This window comes from Protopterus annectens, chromosome 2.part1, assembly GCF_019279795.1.
Source record: "Protopterus annectens isolate FY-2018-M chromosome 2.part1, PAN1.0, whole genome shotgun sequence".
Taxonomy (NCBI): domain Eukaryota; kingdom Metazoa; phylum Chordata; order Ceratodontiformes; family Protopteridae; genus Protopterus; species Protopterus annectens.
The window spans coordinates 694,375,983-694,399,726 of record NC_056729.1 but is presented as its reverse complement, the minus strand read 5'-3'; the positions used below and the strand labels follow the sequence as shown (position 1 = coordinate 694,399,726).

At 41.4% G+C, this 23,744-nt stretch overlaps 1 protein-coding gene across 1 annotated transcript in view; it reads right to left on the bottom strand.

Moving 5' to 3' along the window:
* The window catches only part of LOC122794902, a 2,498,277-nt gene that overhangs the window by 1,546,127 nt on the left and 928,406 nt on the right, over positions 1 to 23,744 (bottom strand). The window contains exon 7 of the mRNA XM_044063498.1: positions 5,225 to 5,268. Within this exon, the coding sequence (XP_043919433.1) occupies positions 5,225 to 5,268 (44 nt within the window). The remainder of the gene's footprint in view (positions 1 to 5,224; positions 5,269 to 23,744) is intronic.

Sequence of the window (23,744 nt, the reverse complement as noted above, 5' to 3'; positions counted from 1 at the left end):
AGGTATGCAGCAGTCTTTCCCCCCTGTTCTGTGGATTGGGAAAGAAGGTAGGAAGGTGGATTGCCTGGTTTAAAGACACTCTGGATACCACCTTAGGCATAAATGTAGGATTAGTTCTCATGGACACCCTATCTTGATGGAAGATTAGGAAGGGTTGCACTGCCATTAAGGCCTGTAGTTCCGAAACCCTCCTTGCTGAAGTAATTGCCAGTAGGAAAGCAGTTTTCCATGACAGGTGTTGCAGATCTGCTGTTGCTGCTGGTTCAAACGGAGGGAGTGTCAACTTTTCTAGCACAAAGTTCAAGTCCCATGCTGGTAATGGTGGTTTCCTAGGAGGTTTTACATTCTTGATCCCTCTGAGGAACTGCCTGAGTAGAGGATGCGAAAAGACAGGTGGATCAAGCTGTATTCTGCTGAAATAGCTGATGCATGTATCTTGATGGAGGAATAGGACAGGCCTGTATGCAGAAGCTCTGCCAAGTACTCCAGAATGTTAGCAATATCTATGTTCGACACATCTTTTCCTCTTTCAGTACTCCAAATGACAAACCTTTTCCATTTTCCTGCATAGTTCCTTCTTGTTGAAGGTCTGCGGGCTTCAAGGATAATGTCTTTAACCCTTTGGGAAAGGTCTGGGTTAGTTGCTGCTATGTGATGTTCCAGGCAGTCAGTTGCAAGGTTTTTAGATTTGGATGCATGATGTTGTAGTTGTTCTGAGTTAACATCAAAGGCATCAGGGGTATTGACCACATTCTCTCCCGAGACATGCTCCTCAGCAATGGGTACCAGTGTTGTCTTGGCCAATTCGGAGCTATCAGGATTATCCTTGGACGTTCCTCTTTGATTTTCAGTAGTACCTTGTGCATCAAGGAAGAGGTGGAAATGCATATGCTGTCAGGCCTTTCCAGCTGAAGGATAGAGAGTCCACCTTCCATGCAAGTGGGTGGAATGTCCTTGTGCAGAATTTTTTGAGCTGGTGATTGAGTGGGGATGCGAATAGATCTATTTGTGGCATTCCCCATTTCTTTGTGATGGCCTTGAAGATGTCCGGGTGTAGCATCCATTCGTGAGCATCCGAGGTGGTTCTGCTTAACATGTCTGCTAGGGTGTTCTCTTTTCCCGGCACAAATATTGCCTGTAACTGGATGTTGTAGCTCAGAGACAGATTCCAAAGGTCCAAAGTCATTCTGCATAGGGGGTATGAATGAGTGCCTCCCTGTTTGTTGATGTACCACATGACTGTGGTGTTGTCTGTCCTTATCATCAAATGGCCTTCTTTGAGGAATGGTCTGAATTTTTGGATTGCCAGTTTTACTGCCAGCATTTCTTTTTGGTTTATGTGCAGGTGCAGCTGGTCTTGAGTCCACAATCCTTGTATGCATTTGTCCAGCATGTGCGCCCCCCATCCTAGGTCTGAGGCGTCCGTTGTGATGGTTTGGCTTGCTCGAAAGTTGTGGAAGGGTAAGCCTGGGTTTGACTGGCATGCTTGAGCCCACCATAGGAACTCCTGTTTTAGGCATGGGATTAGTAGGATTTCTGTTTCTAAGCTGTGCCTGTGTTGAGACCATAAGTTCTTTAGGTACCACTGTAGCTTTCTCATATGCAGTCTGGCATGTGGGACCAAGATTATGCATGATGCCATGAAGCCCAAGGCCTGCAGAACTTTTCTTGCTGTTAGTTTGTTCTGCTTTGTTAATGCCAAGAAGTAAAGAGGAGTTCGTTTTGTTTTTCTGCAGTTAGGAATGCCATTTGTTTTACTGTGTCCAATTCCGCGCCCAAGAATGTTCTTGTTTGGGATGGTATCAGCCTTGACTTTTGTAAATTGACTGTGTATCCCAGGGCTTGTAGCAAGTAAATGACCCTTTGTAAATCTGTTGTCAGCTTGCTTTTGTTGTCCGCTTGTAACAGGCAGTCGTCCAGGTATGGATAAATTTGGATTCCCTGTAGTCTGCAGTGAGCGATTACTGATGCCAGGCATTTTGTGAATACTCTGGGCGCAGTAGATAAGCCAAAGGGCAATGCTGAGAATTGATAATGCTCTGATCCTGCAAGAAAACTGAGGTATCTTCTGCAATTTGGTCGAATGGGGACGTGCAGGTATGCCTCCTTGAGATCTAGAGTTACCAGCCAACACTCCTTGCCCAGCATGGGAAGGAGTTGCTGTAGGGTCAGCATTTTGAATTTTGGGACAATGATGTATGTGTTTAAGGCGGACAGGTCGAGAATAGGTCTCCAACTTTTCTCTTTTCTTGGTACTAGGAAGAGTCTGGAGTAGAATCCTTTGCCCTGTTCTGTTATTGGTACTCTTTCCACAGCTCTCATCTTTGCTAATTTCGCTATCTGCTGTAGAGCTTCTGTTTTTTGATTTGGAGGTAGGTTTGGCATTCCTCTTTTTACTGGTAAGGTGTGGAAGTGGAAGCGGTAGCCTTGGTCTATGGTTTGCAAAATCCACTTGTCTTTTGTGATATAGTGCCAATTTTTCGAAAATAAGGCTAACTTTCCGCCTAAAGGTGCTGCTATTTGCTCCCTGGTAGGCGGTGTCAGAGCCAAGTCACTGTGATTGTCCTGTTGCAGTGGCAGTGGTTGTGTCTGTGCCTCGGTTATTGCCTTGCCACTGTCGTCCTCTGTAGGCACCTCCTCTGGATTGATTTCTGCCTCTAGAGCGTCTATTCCTGCCCCTTTGGGATTTTGTGGAGTCTGGAAAGGACCAATTTTTGGCAGGCCAGTTCCTGCTAAACCTTGGGGCTGAACCTGTAAGAAATCTTTAACTGTTTGTACAGATTTTGCCTTTTCTTCCATTTTCTTCATTACTTGCTGGGCAGGTGTACCAAATAGACTGGCCTTATCCATAGGAGCATCTAACAGCTTTGCTTTAACATGATCCGGTAAGACCTGTTCTTTCAACCATGCATGCCTTCTTATCACTGTGCCAGTCATGGCTGATCTAAATGAAGCCTCCAGTGCATCATAGCCACATTTTAAGGAATGGTTACTAACCTGTTGGATGTTATTCACCATTTCTAATACATATTTCTTATCTAAGGATTCATCAGAGGACAGTTTTTTAGTTAACTGATCAAGCATAAACTCTTGGTATTGGATCATATGAAACTGACAGTTTAAAGCTCTAGCTGAGAGAGTAGCAAAGGTGTAAACTTTTTTCCCATCTCTCTAAGGACCTGGATTCCCTTTCAGAAGGAATAGGGTTTTTGCTGAGGTCGAGGCTACTGCCTTAGGCCCCTGGGATATAGTTTCGGGATCTGCAAGTGGGGCCTTGTATAGGTGGTGATGAGTGTCTGGCACCCTGTAAAATCTATCTGGTTTGGCAGGGGCTGGAGGTAAAGAATCAGGAGCAGTGCAAACATCATTAAATGCATCATCCACAACAGGCAGTACAGGAGGTATAGCTAAGGGTCTATGTTGTGGTAAGTGCAGAAAAGTCCTAAGCCTTTTCTTGAATCTGAGAAATCTTGTCCCTGCCATTGGAATTGTTCTCTCATGGCATGTAAGGTTTCCCCAAAGGAAAATTCCTCTGGTGGAGAGGCAGCTGGAATGGATTCTTCAGCATCGGAATCTTCATAAGTAGAAAAAGGAGCCTCTGGCTGGTCTGTAATGTCTGAGTCATCCAGAATCATCAGAGGACACTGGCTCGGGGGCTCTGCTCTAGGTCTCTTTCTGGGGCTGAGAGGCCCTGTCTGGGTGAGATTGGGATCCCCTAATTAAGGATATTAAATCCTCTGCCAGAGTAAGCATTTGTGAACTTGAAGTGGGCCTGTGTGAGGGGGGCTTAACAGGCACTGATTTAACAGATTTGGCTGCTTTAGCCCTGGCAAAGGCCTTAATAGACATGGCTGCAGGAGGCCTAGCAGCACCACGTGCTGGGGTAGAGACATCCAAAGGGATAAATCACTAGGAACCACAATTGTAGGCAAAATTTCTGAGGCCGATTCAACTAAGGTAGCAGGAGCCTCAGTAGTAGTAATGGATTCGGCTGAAGATTGACCAGTTTTCTCGGTTTCGGCCGGAACCGAGACACTCGCGGCTTGCTTAACCGTGGTTTCGGCCAAAACCGCGGACCGCGAGTGTCGGTCTTTTTCTTTGCGTTTTTTAACAATTTGGGTAGTCGGAGGATCTGACGGCATAATGTACGCAAAATCTGAGCCAAAAAACTGTTCAGCAAACTCCGACCGACGCCTAAGCGTTCGTCGGTTGAAGGAAGCACAGGCCGAACAGGCTGCTACGTCGTGGTCTGGGCCTAAGCAAGGCAGACAGTAAGAGTGGAAATCTTTATGAGGTATTTGTTTCCCACAAGTTAAGCAGTTATTGACTTTTTCTGACATCGGCTGAGGCAAGAAAGAGTCCCCAACGGGGTACTTAGCTTTTTTAGAAGTCTTCGAAGTAGTATTCGGTAGTAGTAATCTCTGGATCTGACCGACCGGCACTTGCGAACAGCTTCTGCTTCGGGCGCCACGCGGCAAGAAAGACTGAGGAAAATGGCGTCGGCTGATGCCTTTATACCCGAAGACCAGCAGAGATGACGTCGGGTGAAGTGCGACATCAGCCGAAGCCAGACCCAGACTTTGGAATCCGGCCGACCGAAGGGCTGCCTGACGACAGGACAACCCATTTGTTATGACTGCAGATGCATCCATGAAGGACATCAGCAAATGGCTGCATGTGCATTCTGAAATTAGTTTGCAGAAAATACACAAAGTAAAGTTTCAGTAAACACAGTACATTCAAATTCTAAGTGCTTCCAGTGACTTTACATGAGTTATTCCAGATGCTATATCTCCAGGTATACATGTAGATTTTATTTTACCCTGTTTGCAGGGGTAGTAGACTGATCACAACTGTCAATTTGCATGTACCACCTGGATGTTTTTGCTTCAAGACTCTCATGCAAATCAATACAACATAAAACTTTTGTGCCATCTCTTTAATAATCTTTGCAGTTTTGATATATAGTATGTATTCTGACATTTGTAGTACTTTACATTTGTAGTACTTTGCAGTACAATAAAACAATGTATGTAACACATATGTCATCTGCATTCTATGTTCCCCTCACCCATGTGGTACCTGGAAAAGAAATCCAACTTCTGTGCCTTTTTTCTGTCAACATGCTTTAAACATGTTAAATAAAACAGTCAATTTATATATATATGCCATGCAAATTAGAGATGCAAAGTATGATAAAAATCCCTTCATTTGGGAGATTTACCTTCCAGCTGCCAGGAGGTCATACTCATTCTGCTTCCAGCCAAACTGTCAAATCACAAAATAAAGAAATACATTTTAGAAAGGCCAGCAGTGGTACTAGATATGTCAATGGTAAGCCAGTTAAACTATAAGCCTAATAACAACAAATAAATACCTGCCATGCTAAGGTTATTATTATTATTATTATTATTATGTTACTACTTTCAACGAATATCACAGTATACCTGCTTAATGAAGGTATGGCTGCTGGACCAGAAGTGGACATTATATGAAGAATTACAAAACAGTCGTAATATTTACTGGTAACGGCTGTACTTACAATCACATACTTCAGAAGCATATGGAGAGCAGCCCCAACTATTAAATGATAAACGCAAGTAAAAACATCCAGTGTCATTCTACATATTGATGACACAGTCTCTTATCTCTTCCCCACCAGCTATAACACCATACTACAAGAATTACAAAATATCCTCCAATACCTGCAGCCATGGCTGTGTGACATACAAATGAAGTACACTTGTGTATACTTACCATAAATGTAGATGTCTGAGTGTATTCACTGTTGCAGTCATCACATTTGGGTTATCTGCTTGCAGTAGCCCTCAGTTGGCCTGATTATCAAAGACTTGGGTCCTGCGTCGGTTGCTCTCTCATCTTCCATAACGTCAGGTAGTCAGGGGTATAAAGCATGCAGCTGACGTCATTACATCAGTTTTTCTTGGCCCAGATGTCAGGTGTCCCCATAATGGGGAGCAATTATATACACGGTTACACCTCCAACAAAAAAGCAAATACACCAAAAAGTTTTAAGCATAGTAAACAAGAATAGAGGTATAGTCAATAGAAATCAGGGGGCTGGAGGGAGGGTAACCAGGACTGCAACAGTGAATACACTCGAACATCTACATTTATGGTAAGTGTACACAACTGTACTATGTTCTTCGTGTTTCACTGTTGCAGTCATCACATTTGGGTAGATTCCCAAAGCTAAGGATGGGAGGAGGCAATTAGATAGCATTAGGACCAGCTATAAGGCCTTGCAAGACTGCAGTGGCAAAGCCAGCTCTGGATTTAGAAAACATTGGCAAGTGGTAATGCTTGGTGAAGATATGTACAGAACACCAGGTAGCAGCTTCTAGGATGTTCCTGGTAGGGACACCTCTGAGAAAGACTGTAGAGGTAGATGCAGCCCTGTTTGAATGTGGTCTTATCCCCTGTGGGGTAGGTTTTCCATGGTGCTTATAGCAGACATTAATACAATGGCCTATCCATTTAGAAATGGTTTGCTTTGAAATAGCCTTCCCCTCTGCCCCTGCAGCAAATTCAACCAGCAGCTGTTCAGATTTCCTGAGAGGTTTAGTCCTGTCCAAGTAAAATCTAAGTTGTCTGTGCACGTCCTGTCCAAGTAAAATCTAAGTTGTCTGTGCACGTCCAAGGAGTGCAGTATTCATTCCTCTTTATTCTGTGGATTAGAAAAGAAGGTTGGCAAATGAACAGACTGATTAAGGGCCACACTGGATACCACCTTGGGCATGAAGGAGGGATTGGTCCTGAGGGACACCCTGTCCGCATGAAAGATGATGAAAGGTTCCACAGCCATAAGGGCCTGTAATTCAGACACCCTTTCTTGCTGAAGTGATGGCTAGAAGGAAGGCTGTTTTCCAAGAAAGGAATTTCAACTCTGCATTTGCAGCTAGCTCGAAGGGAGGTAGAGTGAGCTTTTCCAGTACAAAGTTACGGTCCCAGGCTGGAGTAGGGGCTCTCCTGGGTGGTCTTAAGTTTTTTGGCCCCTCTGAGAAATTTCTTCAGCAGTGGATGAGAGAAGAGGGGTGGGTTCTGTATTGTAATGAGCTGAAATGGCTGAGGCATGAATTTTGATGGAGGAAAAGGAAAGGCCCTTGTGAAGCATCTCAGTTAAGTACTGAACAATTTGAGGTAAATTGGGTGCTGCTGTGCCCATTGCCTGAGTTTGGCTCCAGGAACAGAATCTTTTCCATTTTTCAGCATAGGATTTTCTAGTACTAGGCCTCCTGCCTCCAAAATGACATCCATCACTTGCTTACCGAGGGGTGGGAACAGAGAGATCAGGTAATTAGCCAGGCTGCCATGTTCAGGGTTTGAAGCTGTGGGTGCAGAATCTGGCCCTTCTGCTGAGACAGCAGAGCAGGGGTCTGGGGCAGGTACCATGGTACCAGCAGTGACACAGTGCGCAAGAGGGGGTACACCAGTGTTGGCGTGGCCAGTCTGGTGCAATCAGTATTGTCCTTGGTTTGTCCTGTTTGATCTTTAGTAGGACATTGGAGAGGAGAGGCAGAGGGGGAAGGCATAGACTGGCAGGTTTTTCCAAGTGAAGGACAGGGAATCCACTTCCCAAGCTTGTTTGTGGAGAATCCTTGTGCAGAATTTGTCCAATTGGTAGTTCTGGGTGGAGGCAAATAGGTCTACCTCTGGGCTCCCCCATTTGTTTCTCAACATGTTGAATATCTTTGGTTCCAGTTTCCACTTGTGTGGGTCCATGAGATTTCTGCTTAGGTCGTCTGCCAGTATATTTAGCTTTCCTGGCAGGAATTGAGCCTGTAGGTGCACTTGCTAGTTCAAGGCTGTGTTTCACAGAGCCATGGCTATTCTGCAGAGAGGGTATGAGTGGGTTTCCCCCTGCTTGTTTATGTCCTGGATGAATGTGGTCCTTGAAGGCTGCCAGAGCATACTGTACAGCTAACATTTCTTTGATATGCAGGTGCATTTGACTTGGGTTCCATTTGCCTTGAATGCACTGCCCTGCCAAGTGAGCCCCCCCATGCATAGTCTGATGCATCTGTTGTTAGGGTTTGGGTGGCAGGGGGTAGAGCGAATGGCAGTCCCTTGTTTTGGTGGAATGCCTCTGCCCACCAAAGGAACTCTTATCTGTAGACAAGGTATGATAAGAATCATTGATTCGAGATCCTGAGAATGTTGACACCATAGGCTTTTTAGATACCATTGTAGTTTCCTCAAATGCAGTCTTGCATATGGAATTAGTAGAATATAGGAGGCCATGAACCCCAGGGTTTGCAGAATTTTCCTTGCAGATAGCTGGGTCTTTGTGGCCAGTAGTTTGAAGTAGGCTGTCAAATGAACTTTGTTACCTGGCGTGAGGTAGGCCATCTGGGAAGTTGTATTCAAGCTTGCTCCCAGGAATAGAATTTGTTGGCAGGGTACAAGATGTGATTTATTTTCATTTATGGTGTACCCCAGAGAAGTTAGCAATTTATTTACAAATGCCATATGATTTAATAGTATGTCCTGGCTTTCTGCCTGAATTAGACAATCGTCCAGGTATGGGTATATTTGAATATACTTTGTGCAAAATGCAATGACTGGAGCAAAGCACTTTGTGAATACCCTGGGTGCAGTAGATAAGCCAAAGGCAGTGCAGAGAACTCATAGTACATGTAGCCTGCTCTGAAGCATAGGTATCTTCTGCAAGATTCCCTTACTGGGATGTGCAGGTAGGCTTCCAGTGTTGCCAACTAGGCATCATTGCCTAGCATGGGAAGCAGCTAATGAAGAGTTAGCATCTTGAATTTTGGGATTACCAAAAAATTGTTTAGGATAGACAGATCCAGGATAGGACGCCAGGAATTGTCTTTTCTGGGTACCAGGAAAAGTCTTGAGTAGAAATCTTACCCCATTCTTCTTCTGGAACAAACTGAATAGCCCTGAAGCTTAAAAGAGAGAGAACTTGCTTTTGAGCCTCTGCCCACTGATTTGAGGGTAGTTCTGGCCAGCCGTTTGGGGTTGGTAAGGAGTGGAAGTGGAATCTGTATCCTTGGGAAACTATATTTAAAACCCATTTGTCCTGCGTAATGAGTTCCCAATTTTTTGCATGCAGGGCAATCTTTCCCCCTAAAGGAACAGTCAGTTGAGCAGGGCTTGGAAGGTTTAAAGTTAAGTCATTGAGACAGTTTACTATAGGGGGGAGACTTACTACTCTCTGCTTTGGAAGTGGCAGCCCCCCACTGCTTAGGCCTGTGAGTACATTGAGATTGAAGCCTGGGTGTTCCGCTGGTTCTAGGTTTGGACTGAGAAGGCCTGGAAGAGGCAGGAAAGGACCAATTCTTAGAGGGCCAATGCCTACAAAATCTGTGAGGTTGTATTTGAAGGAAATCTTTAACAGTTTGCATAGATTTAGCTTTTTCGTCCATCTTTTTAAGTACTACTTCTGCTTTGTTGCCAAACAGGTGGTCTTGGTTTAAGGAAGCATCCAGTAATTTAGCTTTAACATGATCTGGCAAAGAATGCTCCTTAAGCCAAGCATGCCTTCTAAGTACAGACCCAGTGACAGCAGCCCTGCATGATGCCTCTAATGAATCAAAACCACAGTGCAAACTATGTTTTCCAACTTGTTTGGCAGAATGCATTAAATCCTGTAATTTTTTATTTTCAGCACAGTCAGGAATCAACATCATTTTTTGTTTAAGCAATCCAATAATATGCTGTTGACACTAACATATGAAACTGGTAGTTTAAAGCCCTAATGGCCAAAGTTGCAGAAGTGTATACCTTCTTACCCCATCTATCCAGTGCCCTGGAATCTCTATCAGAGGGGGTAGGATTTTTGGTAGTAGTAGCCTTAATGCCCTTGGGTCCCTGTGAAATGGTGTCAGAATCTGCAGTAGGATTTTTAAAGAGGAACTTGTGAGAGTCAGGTACCCTATAATACCTATCAGGTTTTCTGGGAGCCAGAGGTAAAGTGTCAGGGGCCAGGCTAGATTCCGAGAAGGCATCATCTACAAAGTCCAGTACAGGAGGGATAGTTAAAAGCCCATGTTGAGGCAGGAGTAAGAATTCCCTAAGCCTCTTTTTGGAGTCAGAGTAATCCTGGCTTTCCCAGTGGAAATGCTCCCAAAGAGTATGCAAGGTTTCACCAAACGAAAAATCCTCTGGAGGGAAAGCAGAGGAAATGGAGTCCTCTGCATCAGAATCCTCATAGGTAGATAAGGGCAAATCCTGGTCATCAGAAAAAACAGAAATTTCAGAATCCTGATCAGAAGAATCAGAAAGAAAATCGGTTCTAGGTCTCTTAGAGGGAGAAGGGTGGCTTCCTCTGTTACAGTAATAAGGTCTTCAGCCATTCTTATCATTTGTTTTTTAGCCATAGGGGCCTGACCATGCAGTCTGGGCATCATTTTTTTAGGCACAGATCGAGTTTTAGGCCTTGAAGAAGAAGATGGCATCAGTTTAATACGCAAGTCAGTAGACCTGAATACACCCTCAGAAGCCAGTGCCTGCACAGCAGCTCCGGACCCATCCAAGGTAGAGACATCCGCAGGTTCCACAGTCAAAGAAGCATCTCGCAGCTTATCGGACTCCGAATGGGTCTCAGTAGAGGCCTGCGTATCTGAAGTAGTGGGTATCAGGGGCTGGGAAAATGCCTCACTGAATAATGGCGAACTGGCGACTAGCTTAGGAGAAGTGTCATCAGCAGCTATGGACCTATGCGGTCTGTCTCTGTCTTTATCTTTGTGTTTTTTTGGAATGACTGTAGTCGGGTGGCTTACCAAAGCCATTTCTGGATAATTGAACCGAGTACCAAAATATTTGCATGCGAAATTGAACCAGCGACGTATAGTATGAGGTTTGAATAAGGCACAAAACTGACAGCAAGGTATGTTGTGGTCTGGGCCTAAGCAAGGAATGCAGTTTGAATGAATATCTTTATGAGGTATTTGCTTTCCACAAGAAATACTATTGTTAACTTTTACTGACATTGGTTTAGAGCAAGAAAAAGGATCCCCAATGGGGTACTTAGCTTTGTTGAAGACTTCAGATCTGAAAATCAAAAATGAACATTTCAGGTATCAGCCGACCGGCACTTGCGAAATCCTTCTGGTTCGGGCACCGCATGGCAAAAAAGACTGATGTAATGGTGTCGGCTGCATGCTTTATACCCCTGACTACCTGACGTCATGGAAGATAAGAGCAACTGATGCAGGACCCAAGACTTTGATAATCAAGCTGACTGGGGGCTACTGCACACAGATAACCCAAATGTGATGACTGCAACAGTGAAACACGAAGAACATCTGTGAATGCTAATAAAAAATAACGCTTTTTGGCACCTCACAAAACTAACTACTGCTTTCACTACATGCATCTCTAAACTAGATGGGTGGGAGGGTGGCCTAATGGTTAAGGTGTTTGCCTTACAAACACAGGGTGCAGGGTTTGAGTCTCACAAGGGATAATTGGCTAGGCTTAAAATGGCTCGCAAGGGCAGTTAGCTTAGTACTAATCTATGAATCTATGAATCTATGAATCTATAACATACAACATTAACAACAGCTCCTCTTCTACAAATTTTTAGGTGTCACACTTGATCCCAGCCTAAATAGGACACAATGGCAATCTTACAACTAAAACCAACTCTACCCTACATGGATACTGCAAGACGTCACATTTCCTCACCCTAAATGGAAAAATGCTACAGGTAAAAATAAACTTGGACTCCAGCTAGAATACTCCCTCTACCTCTGTTTGCAAATGCCACCGTAAGAAACCTCAAGGATCTACTAACCTGTTCAAATGGGATTTGCAGGTTCATGCTCTTCATTCCTACAAAATGGGCATCACCGTTTCCCACTCAAATGGGCTAATTGTCACCCTATGAAAGAACAAGCCAACCTACTGCTCTCCTCTGCTTTATACATAAAATCCTTTACAGCAGCTGTGCTCTTCCCTTTAGACAAAGGGAAAACATTAAAGATACCCACTTCTGCTTCCTCTTGCAACAATATACTGGTCAGGACCAAAAACTCAACCACATCCACTAGTCATGCCTTTGCTATCCTGGTTCTTTCCCTGCTGAACTCTGTAACATACCTGACTAGAGCAAATTCAGAGAACAATTATTAACTTGTCTACAAAAGGCAGCTACTTGTGACATACCTACCGACCTATGACATAAACACAACCCAGCTTAAGCAAACTCAGTTCTACCTTGCTGTTATTACTTGCTGAGTACTTCTACTAATAATCAGTATGCCTGTTTTCCAGGTCACTCCTAATTAACCAAATGCATAACTTCTAAACTCTAAACACTACTAACCTATGCACTTGCTATTCTTATAACAAGATGATCTGTAGTTCAAATAATTGCTCTGCTATAGAGTAAGCATTTAAATATTGTGTACTTTTATTGGTTGTTCTCTGTGTATACACTGCCTACCATATTATGCAATTTTTATTCTTTTGTCACTGTACATACAAATTACTCCTTCAGTACTTTTCTGTAACTGCAGTGCCGTGGCCAAAATGGGTCCACCATGGAAAATCCATTACCTCAGTTAACAAACGTAAATACATAAATAATATAAAACAAAGTAAATGTAATGACAAAAATAAGAAAAGAAAAAAGAGCATTTTGTTCTCTATTTTTTTTTTTATTTCGTCATTGTCAGCCATCCATCAGCCCTTGGCAACCAATTGGCTAACTTCAGTGGCTGTCATCCAGGCAACTATCATAAGCGTTCCTTATTATGGCCTTAATCCATACTTCAGCAGCTGCTGCAAATATGATTGCTGTCATGATGGCCTACAGCAGCTTCTCCTGTATGCATGTTCCCATGCAAGCTCCATGGAGGGGTGGTAGCATGTTAACATGGCATAGCATCATTAAGCACATAGCCCTGGTGCAAACACTGCATGCTGTGCAACTCTCTCTCTCTCTCTCTCTCTCTCGCTTCATAAGGTGCTGGCATGCTGCACTGCCTATCACTCCAATCCTCACTTTCCGTTTGTCACACGTGCTGCTAATTGATCTCAGGTTATCTGGGATGTAGATAAGACTTCATCCATTTATGTCATGGAGATGGATCAAGAAAGAGAACTTCATATGCAATGTATATGTATGATTATGGCTACAAAGCTTTAAACATTTCTGTGCTCTGCAATAATGAACTTGTTAAAAAACAGAGATTATAGAATTCAGGCAATAAAACTGTAAGAAGGATAACTGTCTAGGAGATTAAGCTGACCAAGGACAAACTCAGGAGTACATTTATTTACTGCTTTTAATAACTGGACCAGAATCATCTGGACAGTGCCCTTTTACAGTGGAGACCTGGAGATAAAATAGCTTCAATAATTCTATGTTATGAACTCACAACAGCATAAATTAATGTATAAATCTGGCTATGTTCTTGCTCAAATCCAGGAAAAACTATATCCCTAAATGTGAACAAGTACGTTTTCATTCACTGTAGCTCCTTACTCTCCCTTCTTCACTTACTTCCTTACTGCTATCAAATTCTCTTCCATGACTTTCCCTCTAAACATTCCATAAGCCTGTTTTTCCCTCACTTCATATTGCAGTTCTTATTTGTATTACACTAAATTACCTTTAGTTTTTCTACAAAATGTATAAAATTTCTGAAAATATTAAATGATTGTCATATATCTTGTATTGATTCATAACCAATGTTTTACATTATGTCTAATTTGCTATAATTATTTAAATTCTGGATGTTTTTGTTATTTTTGAAGATTGTAATTATTTGGAGGCTTTCTCCCCCGGCTTCCCCTGAAACTGGGCTTCTATCCAGTCAAACTTTCCCAGTAATCAATTATCAGTAAATAAATAACTAAATAATAAAATGTCTTTCCATTTAAGAACATGTACATTTTTTAACCTTCTGTACCTACCCTCAAGACAGCCTTCAAAAATGACTTGTTGACTACCATCTTTTCATGCCCTGTACTTCAGTGTTTCAGTTGCTGCATGTGTGGCTAATTCCAGGCCATAAGCCACTTGAACACACATGCATCCACATGGCCAGATTACAAGACAGGTAACTCACTACAGCTAAAGTAAATGCCACCTAGAAACTTCCCAAGACAGTCCTGAAGAATGCTGAAATGGCAGCAGGTTCCTTCCCTTCCTTCCCACAGGGCAGGCAACACAAGTCTGAAGCTAAAACTCTCCCCCTACCAAGACTTCCAGCACCAAAACTGCTGGCATCAAAGAAGAGCCTTGTTCTGCATATGTGGGCAATAGATACGTATATGTTTATGACAATGGTTGTGGTGATGATCTGTGTTGGTTTCAGTGTGTATGTGCTCTTTGGGCATGAAGTGAGGAGCTCAAATACATGGCAATATTAGAAGCTCATGCTCTGCAAGTTAATTGAAAATCTGACACACAGTAAAGGAGGGACTAATATGAAATTTTCCACAAAGTCAGCCAAAATTACGCAGTCAATTTGATAAGCTGGGAATTTATGCGTCTCTTAAAAAGACTGTAGTGGGTATGATGCCAACCATATGTTATCTCTCAGTATAAATATAATTCTGGGAACATGTTATTAGTTACTTTAGACATCACAGTTACTCTTTTATTATTTTATATGTCGTATGTTCTACAGAATATTACAAATTAATGTTTTTGGAGTCTACTATTCTTTTTTTTTCTCAAAAAAGGAGTCTACTATTCTTGACAGAAAGTTTATACAATTTCAATTATCTTAAACTTGTATCTATGAGTAAGCAGTTCACTAGATATAATAATAATAGTTTTTCAGTACCATATTATTTACAAATGTTTGAGAGTATTATATTTAATATTTATGTTTTCCTATTTTGGTAGTATGGCCTACTTGAAATGCATATCAATTAATATCAATGGAATAAATAATGGTTGTAAAAGGGGTAGTTTATACAAATTTTTAAAAATATTTAATTCCCAAGTTATCTTTTTACAGGAAACAAATTTAATAAAAGAAGATTTGAACAGACTTGACACTAAACACTATTCTGTATTGTCTAGTTCTCATTATAAACAAAAGAGAAGAGGGGTGGGTGGCTATTTTATGGGAAAATACTTTGCCTCTACCTAAAATCCTGAATGCATTTAGTAATGAAAAAGGGATGTTTTGTTTAGTGACTTTAGAGAGTCAAAGGAAACTCTACACTTTTATTAATACAAACAGTTAAACAACAGTTGGGGGAAATCATATGAATATCAAAGGGAAACCTTATTTTTGCAGGCGGCTAACTGTATTTTATCTGACAAGGAAACCAACACTAGCTATAAAAGGAAGAAACCTGCCTCAGTCACGGCTTTGATGGAGTTCACTGACCTATATAATGAGAGAGATAAATGAGTTTTCAGTATCAGACTCACTCTTCTTTACACATTTCTCAAACAGGCATGGGACACAGTCATGACTAGACAGGGTATATGTTTCAAGTGAGATCACTAGTAGAACAGATAACATTAAAGTAGTCTCTTGCCCACTGTTGGATAATAACGTGATAAAATTTGAAGTTATATTGAATTCTAGTAATAACATCCCAATTAAAAGGATTCCTGCATATATAACCAATATGAAAGACTTTAAGGAGTTCTTTAATAAATTCAAACTTTTATTGAAATTAATCATACAGGTAACACCTCAGAGATTTTTGTATGGGACTCTTCAAAAGCATACCTTTTTGCCAAAATTACAAGTTGGTATGCACAAAAAAAAAGAAACAGTGGGACATTGTTTGATAGATATACATATATGTGTATACATATGATAGATTTACAGAAGAAAATTCATAAGTTAAAATTAGATAGTCAGAAAGGAAATAACTTAACAAAAGAAATAAATAGCTTAAACAGTAAATATTTAGAAATTTTACAACGTAAAACTATGATAAATTTAGAAAAGATTAAAATAACTAATTATTATACAAATCCTAAATCCACGCATAAATTGGATACTAGAACAAAACTTATTGTTAAATCTAAACACATCGAATTATATTCCTCTAGTAGTAAAAAGAAGGTTACTGAAATAGAAGATAATCTGGATATTTTCAGGTCTCATTTTAAAATGATTAATCAACACAAACGAACAATGGATACACAAGATTTAATTAAAATATTTATTAAAAATATATTTAAAATAGACTGACAAGAGTATCAAATAAAAATAACTGACAAGTCTATATCAATTTCTGAACTCAAAATTAAAATTAATAAATTAAAACCCAATAAGGCACCTAGAAATGATGGTATAATGCGTGAAAGAATAGCTGTGTAAAATCTTACCACAACCATAGATGTTCTTCTCTTCCATGTTCCAGTATTCATAACATGAGGGATTCCCTGCCTAGGCGACCCAAACATCCGGCCAGCATACCAAAGACTTAAACTACTGCTAAGTAGAACAGTTGGCTTCAGCCATAAAAGTGATGTCTGGATGTCATCTTCAGAATTGAATGTCCCAGTCAAAACACCAGTCCAAGGATAAGAGGCAACTAGGTAAAATTCAAAGAAGATCATAAATCAAAGGGGAAGGAGGGTAGGATAGAATACTGCAACATGGAAGAGGAGGACATCTATGGTTGTGGCAAGATCTTACACAGCTATTTTATGTCCTCCTATTTCCATGTTGCAGTATTCATGACATGAGGGAGAATACCATAGCTCATGAGTGGGAAAGGGGGGTAAGGAGCACACGAATACTCCATTAAGCCATGCAGAATTGCCGTGGTAAATCCTGCTCTGGATCTGGAGATAGAGTCCAGCTTGTAGTGTTTTGTAAATGTATGGATAGAGAACCAGATAGCTGCTTCCAGGATAGAAGCAGTGTCCAGACCTTTATAGAAGGCCCCCAGAGAAAGCTACAGCTCTAGTGGAATGAGCCTTAACAGAGGAAGAAAGAGTTTTCCCCTGAGAGACATAGCAAAAAGAAACTGCCCTAGAGAACCAAGATGAAATAGTCTGTTTAGAAATGGGTTTTCCCAGCACCCTGGGGTGAAAGGAAACAAACAGTTCCTCACACTTTTTAATGGATTTGGTCTTATCCAAGCAGACTTTAAGTTATCTGTGTACATCGAAGGTGTGGCACCCTTTTACTGGAGTTTTGAGGAGAAGGAAAAAAGTGGAAAAGTGAATACACTGGTTAAGGGGCAAGTCATTAACCACTTTTGGCACGAAGGAAGGGTTGGTACAAAGAGATACCCTATCCTTGTGGAAAATCAGAAAGGGTTGTGAAGCCATTAAAGCTTAGAGTTTAGAAACTCTCCTAGCAGAAGTGATGGCTAACAATAAAAGTTTTCCAAGTGCAAAATTTTACGGAAGTTAAGGCTGCTGGCTCAAAGGGAGTCTGAGTCAGTTTTTCCAAAACAAAATTTAAGTCCCAGGGAGGAGTAACAGGCTTCCTGAGAGGTATAATGTGAAGGATGCTTTTTAAGAAAAGCTTAACCTCTAGTCTAGAAGCCAAGGAGGGAGATAAAGGCAGACATGCAGAAATAGCTGATAAATGGGCTTTAACTGAAGAATTATCCAGTCCAGCCTCAAGCAGCTCACACAAATAAGAGAGGACTAGGGGAATATCCATTTAAAACTGATCTAGTCTCTTATTAAGACACCAGATGTAGAAACTCTTCCACTTGGACAAATAGGATCTCCTTGTATTGGATATCCTGGCCTCCTGCTGGACTAGAAGCACGTCTTCATAGAAAAGGTGCCTGAAAGGAATCAGAAGCCTATCACCCACAAAGTCAGGTTCAGTGCTGTTAAATGTGGGTGAATAAGAGATCCTTTGTCTTGTGTGAGTATATCCACCCTGTGAGGTAACTTGTGATGACTGCCCTTGGCTAAATTGCAGAAGAAGAGGCAACCAGTACTGCCTTGGCCAAAAGGGGGTCACCAAGATTTTTGGGCTGTCCTTCTGAATCTTCAGCAGGACTTTCTGAAATGGGGGAAGGGGAGGAATGTGTAGAGAAATATCCCCTTACATGAGGATGCTAGGGTGCCCACCTTCCAAGCCAGTGGGTGTGGGACTCGGCACAAAACTTTGGAAGTTGTCTGTTCATAGGGGAAGAAAAGAAATCTATTTGAGGCGTACCTCACTGGTGGAGAATATGCAGAAACGCATCCCTGTGGATCATCCACTTGTGAGCTTGTGTCATGGATCTGCTAAGTGTGTCTGCCAGAACAGTATGAACTGACAGGAGATAAACAGCTGTCAAAGTTACCTTAAGAAAAAACTTGCCATTCTGAGAAGGATCATGTGTGGGAGATGCATGTTTTTGTTTGTGTTTCCTTTTCAGAGAAAGGCCTACCCTAAATTGGCATGGATGGGCAACGCAGGTCTAGGCTCTAGCCTCGATGTTAGCAAAACCTCAATGGAAAGGGTAGGAGAGGAACTGGGAGGAACATCTGAAGGAGCCAGCTGCAGTTCCCCCTTACTGTTCATAGCAGACGTGCTGAAGGAACTCTCTCTAGCGGCCTCTAAATCAGTAGCCCCTCCAGGAGGAGGACCAGACACTGTATACATATCTCCTGGCCTTCACCGGCCTCAAGTGGGACGTCTTGGATCAGAGGTTCAGCGGAAGATTCACTCATTACCTTTTTCTTTGGGGATTCACCCAACAGACCTGGAGTATCTTCCATAACAAGCACTAGTCACTTTAGTTCCTGCTTTTCAAGATATATGTTAAGGGCACACAGATGATTGCGAAGTGTTTCAGGAAAGAACCCTGATAAATGGCACAGGCCTTGTAGTCATGATCGGAACCAAGATAGAAAAAACATTGGTCATTGTTGACTTTGTGTGGAATCTGCCTTCCACAGTGGCACTTGCTCTTCTTGGATGACATTACCCTCTTACAAGTATGAAGTAGCAAAAGCACAAATAAAAGTTTTCCTCAACAAGGCACTTAACTGAATGTAGAAAAACTTCAGCAGTCAGATGAATGGTAGAAGCTGTCATTTGGACAGGTGGCAGAGAAGTTCTGAGGATGGTACGTGCAGACGTCACTTTTATGGCCAACGTTGGCTGTTCTATTTGCAACATTGCACATACCTAGTCTGGGTCACCTAGGCAGGAATCCATCATGTTATGAATACCGCAACAAGGAGAAAAGAAGGACATCTATACAAAATGATGACTAAGGATGCTTTGAGCATTTTACTAGAGGTATTTGCAAAAGTTAAAGAACTTACAAAGGTATCACCATCCTGGAAATATACCCTATTATTCCCTATTTTAAAACCTGACAAGGACTCAACACTATCTCCTAAATATACATCAATTTTGTTATTACACGTAGATTATAAAATATTCATGGCAATCTATGTCTCTAGAATAAAACAATTTCTTTCAATGTTCATAAACAATGATCAGACTGGATTTATATATGAACAAGAACACCTATGATAATATCGACAGAATACTATCAATAATTGATTATACCAATAATTCAAAAAAAAGAACAAACTATGGTTAGTCTGAATATCAATAGTGCATTTGATTCAGTTAATTGGGAGTACACTTACTATTAGTACTGGAGGAATGTCATCTTTCAAATAATTTCTTACAATTAATCAAACTTCTCTAAGAAAACTCCTTTGCATACATTAAGATAGGCTCATATACTTCCTAATCAACCATGATTACTAAAAGTACTAAACAGGGTTGCCCCTTGTCCCCATTGCTTTTTCCTCCAGTTATGGGACCTTTTGCAAATTAAATACGATGAAATAAAAACATCAAAAACATACTAATAAATAATGATTTAATCCCCAAAACACAATTATTTGCAGATGACAGTCTATTAACTTTGACTGATTGCAAGTCTTCTCTTATTGCAGCATTCTTCGGGGATTCACCCGACAGACCTGGAGTATCTTCCATAACAAGTACTAGTCACTTTAGTCTCTGCTTTTCAAGATATATGTTAAGGGCACACAGACGATTGCAAAGTGTTTCAGGAAAGAACCCTGATAAATGGCACAGGCCTTGTAGTCATGATCGGAACCAAGATAGAAAAAACATTGGTCATTGTTGACTTTGTGTGGAATCTGCCTTCCACAGAGGCACTTGCTCTTCTTGGATGACATTACCCTCTTACAAGTATGAAGTAGCAAAAGCACAAATAAAAGATTTCCTCAACAAGGCACTTAACAGAATGTAGAAAAACTTCAGCAGTCAGATGAATGGTAGAAGCTGTCATTTGGACAGGTGGCAGAGAAGTTCTGAGGATGGTACGTGCAGATGTCACTTTTATGGCCAATGTTGGCTGTTCTATTTGCAACATTGCACATACCTAGTCTGGGTCACATAGGCAGGGAATCCATCATGTTATGAATACTGCAACAAGGGGAATAGAAGGACATCTATACAAAATGATGACTAAGGATGCTTTGAGCATTTTACTAGAGGTATTTGCAAAAGTTAAAGAACTTACAAAGGTATCACCATCCTGGAAATATACCCTATTATTCCCTATTTTAAAACCTGACAAGGACTCAACACAATCTCCTAAATATACATCAATTTTGTTATTACACGTAGATTATAAAATATTCATGGCAATCTATGTCTCTAGAATAAAACAATTTCTTTCAATGTTCATAAACAATGATCAGACTGGATTTATATATGAACAAGAACACCTATGATAATATCGACAGAATACTATCAATAATTGATTATACCAATAATTCAAAAAAAAGAACAAACTATGGTTAGTCTGAATATCAATAGTGCATTTGATTCAGTTAATTGGGAGTACACTTACTATTAGTACTGGAGGAATGTCATCTTTCAAATAATTTCTTACAATTAATCAAACTTCTCTAAGAAAACTCCTTTGCATACATTAAGATAGGCTCATATACTTCCTAATCAACCATGATTACTAAAAGTACTAAACAGGGTTGCCCCTTGTCCCCATTGCTTTTTCCTCCAGTTATGGGACCTTTTGCAAATTAAATACGATGAAATAAAAACATCAAAAACATACTAATAAATAATGATTTAATCCCCAAAACACAATTATTTGCAGATGACAGTCTATTAACTTTGACTGATTGCAAGTCTTCTCTTATTGCAGCATTCAAAGCAAGAGAAATATTCCAGAAGAAATCTGGACTCCGTTTTAATGAGAATAAGACTAAAATATTACCTGTTAATTATAATATTAATAAAATAGATAAGAGATTACACAAATAAATCGTGAAAGATGGTAAAATCACTAACTTAGGGATAATCTTGTCTGATAATATTAAAGATACAACAACCCTTAATTATAATAATAATAACTTAAATTCCATAAAAAAAAAAGAGTTATGTACTTACCATAACTTGGCATCTGTGTTATCCTATTCATCACTCTTGGGTCTTGGATCAGCCATTGGATCTGAGCCGGCACTTTACAGACAGCTTCAAGGCTCAAGCTCCTCCCACTACCATGATTCCTTGCTGCCCTCTAACCCCTCAGATAGAGTTTGCCCTGTGCTAGAAAGCAGCTAAGGAAGACCTTGGCCACCAAATAGGACACCTCCACATCCTCTAGATACTACAGGATGGGGAACAGAGGGAGGGATAGTGATGAATAATGACATAGGATAAAACAGATGCCAAGTTATGGTGAGTACACAACTCTTTATCTGATGTTATCCATGTCACTATTCCTCACTCTTGGGTCAGAGTCCCCAGCTACCCTAATCTTGGGCAGCCTCAAGGAAGGACACATCAAAGAACTGTGGAGCCAAAGGAAGCCTTGTTCCTGGGTACAATGTCGAGTTTATAGTGGCTAACAAAAGTGTGAGAAGAAGACCAGTTGGCTGCCACACAAATGTCATCTACGGAATGATGGCCAAGAAAGGCAGCTGATGTAGCCAAAGACCTAGTGGAATGAGCTCTAACTGGCCCTGATAAAGATAAACCTTTGGACGAATGAGCATAGGAAATGCACGCTGAAATCCATGAAAAGATAATCAGTTTGGACACTACCTGACCCTTCCTGTTAAGAGATAATGCCACAAACAGCTGGTCAGACTTGCGGAAGTTCTTTGCCCCATCTAAATAGAAATGCAGCTGTCTATGTACATCTAGTGTATGCAAAAGATATTTCCCTTTGTTAGCAAAATTTGCAAAGAAGATTGGCAATTGGATTGACTGTTTCAGATTCGCTTCTGTGGCAAGCAGAAATGAATGACGGTTTAGTCCACCTTATCTTTATGAAAAACCATGAAAGGTTGATTTAACAGAAACAATAATAACCACATCAAAACCAAAAAACACTAAAAAAGCAACAAAAGGCCAAAGACGCAATATAAAATAGTGCAGATTTATTAAAATTCTTAGCACTTTGGCTCAAAAAGCCTTCAAAGGTTTAATAGAAACAGCCTGCAACTCCAAAACCCTTTTAGCTGAGGTTACGGCTACTAGAAATGCCACCTTCCATTATAAGAATTTGGTATCACATGTGGCAACAGGCTCAAACAGACTTTGCGTGAGAGATTGCAGCAAAAAAGAAAGATCCCAAGGGGGAGAAGGATCCTTGACAGGGGGTCGAAGCAGAAAAAACCCTTTTAAGAAGGCTTTGCACAAGCGACAGGAGAGGGCCGGTTCCTCGCACACATGGAAGTTAGAAATAGCTGTTAATTGCACTTTGATAGTCAAAAAGCTAGCTCCTTCCTGAAAAAGGAAGGACAAGAAAAGCAAGATATCTGAAATGGAAGCTGAAATAGGATCTAAATTGTACTGTTTAAACCAAATAGAAAACCTTTTACACTTACTGGAGTAGATTTTTCTAGTGAAAGCCTTCTGAGAGGCCAGGATAATTTTCTTACCTGGAGAAGGTAGACTGGGCTGATTCAGGATTACTGGAAGTGGACAAACCATGCCTTCAGATGAAGCATCTGTAGGTTGGGAATTGAAAGGTGAGAGGGAGGGGAAATTAGATCCAGAATGGGATCTAGTGCCCAAGGAGGGTAACTTCAGGTGAGACCAAAGAAGGGGAAACCACACCTGCAGAGGCCAAAAGGGGGTAATGAAGATCAAGGTAGACTTGATGCGATGAGCTTTCTGTAGTACTCTGGGAATGAGAGGCAAGGGGAAATAAACATAAAGAAGGCCTAGGGGGCCAATAGTGGACCACAGTATCCCTGAGGGACTTCCCGTTTGGGGTAATCAGGACGAAATACCAGATGCATTTCTGGTTGAAAGGGGATGCAAAGAGATTGCAGCTCGGCTAACCCTAGAGAAGGAAGATCTCTTTCGCCACTGAAGGTCTCAAGGACCACTCATGCAGGCTCAGAATAGCCCTGCTCAGTCTGTCCGGCAGCTTGCTGGAGAAAGCACCCCAAGGATATCGCCCATTCCCACACTCTCGTGGTCTCGCAACAAAGCAGATACGAACATTTCCCCCCTTGCTTTTTGATGTACCACACAAATGCCATGTTGTCTATGTGAACTACAATGGAACCTGGTACCTAGAGGGAGACAGTCCTAGAAGGCTTACAACATGAGGAGAACTGCCTTCATCTCCAGGACACTTACATGCAGTTTGGTCTCTCCTTCCAACCATGTGCCTTGGACAGTATGTCCCTGAAAATGCCCCCCCACCCCCACCCCAACAGGGAAGCATCCATGGTGGAAGTGGAGGGATGAAGGGAGGGAGAATAGTCTGCCTGCTAGAAGATCAGGGGACTGAATCCTCCAAAGAAGATGACGTCTGCACACTAGAGTCAGGCG